The 5,552-nt window shown below is 43.0% G+C and overlaps 1 protein-coding gene across 1 annotated transcript in view; it reads right to left on the bottom strand.

Moving 5' to 3' along the window:
* Nucleotides 1-5,552, bottom strand: part of POLA1 (DNA polymerase alpha 1, catalytic subunit) — a 204,000-nt gene continuing 198,448 nt past the window's right edge. Inside the window, exon 37 of the mRNA XM_086468624.1 lies at nucleotides 1-161. Coding sequence (XP_086324750.1) covers nucleotides 1-161 — 161 coding nt within the window. The remainder of the gene's footprint in view (nucleotides 162-5,552) is intronic.

The following is a 5,552-nucleotide window of genomic DNA, read 5'->3' as shown; positions in this document are numbered from 1 at the left end:
TTAATTATTGGACTCTCCCACAGATCTTCCTATACTGACGGTAAAGAGTTTGCCGAGGTTCACTTCCGAGTAGCCGCTCATGGACAGACATTTGTCTACGGTGCTCTTCAGTCTTTTGTATGCCTCAGAGACTTCCCTCCTGAGCAGCTTCTTCAAATACTCTAAAAGAACAAAGAAAGAAAACCAGTGAGGGATTAAATGACCACAAAAAGACAATACTACTGTCTACTGTCACTACACTGCGAATCACGGTATTTTAAAACAAGGCGAACGTTGTAGCTAGCACAGACAACATTTATGGCAAGCTCTCACCAACTTCTGCCACCTTCCCCCTGCCTCCCCAGCCGCAGTGCTGCGCCAGCCAGTTAGGGACCACGGGAAACCTGCACATGGTGGCGAGGCTGAAGCTCCCTCAGACCCACCGGCGTGGGTGCAGCGGCTCCTGCAAGAAGCTGGCAAGAAGCACTGCTTGCCCAGTCGCGTCGTCTAACTGGAGTGAAATGGGGGTTCACTGAGTCACAGCAGAGAAAATAAGCAGTAACAGGGCTGTTTCTGAAAGGACTTCATTTAAAATGAGCAGGTGCCTTAACGTAGTGAGAACTATACAGAGTCCCCAGGGCTTTCAAGTAGGGAGAGATTATGCCCAAGTTTGGCCCCAGAAGCGAAGGAAACTCTTGCTTCTCTCCTCTTGTCCCTGCTGCTGCTGATCCTGGCACAACCTGGGACAGACTTCTCGCTCATCTTGTGCATTCTCACATGCACCTTGTGTGCAGGATGGGAATTGTGATGCTCAGCTGTGTGGAGGCATTGGCAGGAAAAGGGTCAGTAGCACAAACAGGGGAAATTCCATGCTATCCTACCCTAAAATGGTAGAGAAGATGCCCTGTATCTCAACCAGGAGGCATCAGGTTCACCTGACATGTGAATGAAGAGAGCCATTCCCGAATGCTTGCTCAATACTACCTGTGAAGAAATGTCTGGAATGCAAGCCATTTACTCACTTGTACATTTGTGTGTGTGCAAACTCACGCGCACGTGTGTGAATTTGTACATATTATTTCAGCAGCGAAGCCCAAACTACTCTATTTTAAATTTTGTTGTTGTTAAATTTTATGCCTTCCAAAAAAATGCCAGGGATTTTGTTTCAAAGGCTGTGGACAAAGACTAAAAGAGTAAAATATTCTACTGATACACATCAATGCCAACTTGATGCAGACCTGCCGCAGTTGCGCTCCTCCTTTCCAACCAACTCCATGGGCTAAAAAAAACAGCTCCTACCCGAAAGCCTGCGCCTGCAGTTACACCTTGGAACAGGCAGCACCGGATAGTCTGCATTACTGAGCACACAAGAAGGACGTATTGCAAAACGAGGTGCCCTCCCAGACAGTTCCCCCCAATTCGGCTGGAGGGACTCCAGGTCAAGCAGAATACAAGAGCACGGCACAGGTACTTAAGGGTCAAGCTTTCAAGCCATTTACGCGCAGCATAAGCACATGTTCTGTGAGCAGCCCACGCGATCCCTGTGCTGCTCACTAGCTTTGCCCAAAAGCTGTTGTCTCATTTCTTCCTGTGACCTTCACAACGTTGGTACTGCCCTCCTCACGCTTTGAACAGGTAAAAAAAGGAGCCTCCATCCCCTCTCGAACGGCTTTCACTACACGGCACAAGTTAAGATGGAAAACCAGTGGTCTCTAAAACAGCTGAGTTTATTTAAAAGAAGGGTTTGGGGGAGAAGGACATGCTGTTTTTTTGAGTCCACTTGTGCGAGGGAAGAAACGGCTCGCTTTGCGATGACTCGCATCTGTGATGTGGTGGAGATGAAGATGTCGCATCAGACACACCTTTGTCTCAGCAGCCATGTCAAGGACTGCTGCATGAGGAGATGGCAGGGAAGGGAGACATGGTAACAGAAATAGCTACTACAGTTTTGGGGTTTCTGAGTTCCTCCTCCCTGAGGACTTATGAATTTGCAGAGCCTCAGATGTTTTAAGATGAGCTCAGCAGATTAACTACTTGACACGATACAAACAGTAATGTTTCACTGAGCAATTGCCACCTGCTTAGGTTTTCCACGTCATTCACAAAGTTCCACTGAACTCAATTGCTCTGCACGATGCTATCAAATCTTTAAAAATTAAATTAAAATTTAAATTAATGATGCCACTTTGAGTAACTGAATACGTTGATTAAAAGCACTCTGGTAAGCACCTTCCATGCATCCTTGTGAAGAAGGTATGTATTGTGCTGTCATATTCACTTTTGGGTATTTACATTGCCAACTTTGGCCAGTAAGTGAACAGAGGAAGATGCCTAGTTGAAGATGCCATGTTCTCACCGTCACCCAGATAGTAATGACATTACGCCTATTAGCAGAACTAAAATTTCCTTAAACTACAGCACCAATACAACAAAAACTTTCGGTAGAAGAATCTATTCATTAACAGACTGACGCCACTATGGCATAAAAATATTTAATGATCATTAAATTACTTAAATGTAAGGTTTAATTAAACAAACCTTGAAAATTGTAATAACCAGACCCACAAGAACTCCAAACCCACTTTGCAGCAAATTCAGCACTAACTAGTTCATGTGTTTTCAAGATAAATGATACAGTAAGTGGGTTCACTTGCCACTGCTCACATGTTAGCAAAACCATGTTCTTTATACCAAGGAATTGTGGAAAATACCATCCTCATAGCTCCAAACTAGGCTAAAATAGTTTCAAGCTTTCTGTAGCTCAAGAGGGACCAAGGTGAAACGTATCAACGTGCAGAAACAGCTGGCACACGTGAACAAAGCAGGAAGGCACGTTAATCATGAGAAAAAGGAGGCAAACAATAGGCCACGGCTGAAAGTAGGGAACAGGCCGGTGTACAGCTCCAATTCGGGCTCCAGCCGTCCCACTAACAGAGCGCCGGGCTCCCTCCCCCCCCCCCAGCATTAAACCTAAACTTCAATTATATGCGATAACCTTTCTGACAGTATGCTTCAAACATTTCTTAGATGCAATTACACTCGTAGAGGCAAGCAGGAAAGGGTGGACTGAAAAAACTGGAAAAATATGAGGGGCCTCGTTGAAGTAATGAGGCCAATTTTAAGTTTCAATTATAAGAGAATGGAAGCCGGGAGCTCCGGGAGGAGAGGCAGGCAGCGGCTATGTCTGCAGCACAGCCACACCATGCATTTGAATGACACAAGTGCATCTGATGACTGCGGAGAAGAGATTTAAAGAACTGTAGTAATACAGAGCAGGGGAAGATGAGAGAGGACACAGCTCCTGATGTGTTTACCTCCTTTGCTGATGGGATATTGACTTTTCCCACCAGGTTGGTTAGAAAGGGGACTATTTACGCTGCCACACAGCAGAGCAAGAATGACAACCAGCATCACTCTGTGCTCCTCTGAGTAAAAGACAACTGTGACCGTCATATATCACACAGCCAGTCAATACCTTCGAGTTACCATACCATCCAACTTAGAGATGCATATAAAAGCTCCTACTTTCTTCCTAAATGAGAATTTAATCAATAATGCACCTAAGGCCTCCTGAAAACTAAGCTATAGAAACTGACTGAAATTGCCTTTCAGTAGTCAGTCACGTTCCAAAATAGTTCTATACCTATTATTACCCCATCACTGTTTTAATAATATCCAAGTTCCGTGGCAAGCAATCTTCTAAAACAACCACTGCTGCAGAATGCACATATGGCTATACATAAAGAGATATACACATGCAGAGCATACAAAAGATCTTACCAAAACAATATAACAAATGAAAAAATACATTTATTTTAATAGAAATTAAAAAAAAAAAAAAAAAAAAAAAAAAAGGACAACATGCTTCTGACTGTATATAATTAAAATTCAGGTACTGTATTCTCTAAAGTTAATAAATCACTGACTCCGGTAAAGATTTGAGAATCATATCACCAAGCACGCAGTTAACCCCCTCCCCCGCCAACGTAACAGCTCCCTTGTTCCCTTCACAAAACACACCCTCAACTTCTGGATGTCCCTGTCAAATTCAGCACCCCATCCAAGCCCTTGCTTAGCTACCTGGGTATATTTTTATATTATTTGGGGGGGGGAATTAAAAGGTACCTGAAATCCATTTATCCCCACTGTTGTACTGATGCCGGAAGCAAGGACGGAAATATTTGGAGGTTACCTATACCTGGCCATGTACTTTCCATTTATTGCATTTTCTCTTCATTCCTATTCAAATCACACCGAATAACCTGATAGTCAGGATCAAGAACTTTTGTTCTTGGATTCCCTAAGACGTGGCTTGGTGAAAGTCTTCTGTTTTTTTCTCCTACTGATTGGACAACTGAACTGTGTCATATTATTAAACTCTCTCCCCCTGATTATTCTGTTGATAGCCTGGCTCTTCAGAGTGAGAAGTAAAAATATATTCACATTCCTTTGTATTTGTGTGCATGTATCTGCCCTGGGTACGTGAGAAACATCGTAGGTGCCTATGAGCATAGTGCCAAAATTTTGGTTTATCTGGGAATGCACAAAAAAGCTGCAGATTATCATTTATGTACAGCATCATGCGTGTCTCACACTTTTATTCAAAGAGTTAAAGAACACACTAAATCAGCTACTGAATTTTTTACATCGCCTACTGGTTATTGTATTTTAATTACAGCAAGCTCAGACACACAGGCAGCAGTCTCTGTTCCAAATATCTGTGTTTCATTTATTTCTGTGCAAAGGTAGCAAACAACAGTCAGTCATAATTGGTTCTGTCAGATGTTTTACAGTCAGTCATAATTGTCTCTGTCTAGAGGTGTGTCAATTTACTGCAAGTTAAATAAATATTCTGTCTATTATGATACCAGGTTATGTAAGCCATTTTTTTTAATTGCATGGGTTCCCCTTTCATAATCCTCGGCACCCCTATTTATACTGTTAACCTTAACTTTGCCATTTATGGAATGTCAATGAAAAAAGTCAACAGTAATTTAATGAACAGACGTGTAAGCCTCTAACATACTTGCGTTTTTATTTCTAATTAAATACAATCTACAAATAGAGCAATTAAATTATTCTGTCTTGACAGTTCTCTCCTCAAATATCTATCAGCGACGCCAGCTCACTGGCCTGAACAGGGAGATTTACAACCCTAATTCTTAAATGATTCTTGTTTTTTTCCTGAAGAAAATAAACCTCCCATCTTGTACCAACTTCTAAACCACACAGTAACACAGGTTGCTGACAGCAAGGGCCACGTTCGCCCTCCAGACCGCCAGGATCGCACCTCCACCCATTCCGGGTATCCATATAATCGGAAACCAAAGCAATTCTAACGTGACGACAGTCTTCCTGTCACGAGAGCGTACCACAAACTTGAGATCCCACAGGTCTGCTCTCTCCGAATGGAATAAATCAGTACAAACTGCCCCGTGGTCTCTTACAAGTCCACCCCCGTTATTCCGCTAGGCAAGCCACAGGTTTTGCATAAAAATAATTACCTGGAGCTTCTGTGCGCCGACACAAACGCCCAGCTATCAAACCGCACAAAACATTGTGGCTCTGCTCAA

Source organism: Leptosomus discolor, chromosome 1 (genome assembly GCF_034619465.1).
Source record: "Leptosomus discolor isolate bLepDis1 chromosome 1, bLepDis1.hap2, whole genome shotgun sequence".
Taxonomy (NCBI): Eukaryota; Metazoa; Chordata; class Aves; order Leptosomiformes; family Leptosomidae; genus Leptosomus; species Leptosomus discolor.
The sequence above is the reverse complement of the archived record's forward strand: the minus strand, read 5'-3'. Positions and strand labels throughout refer to the sequence as shown.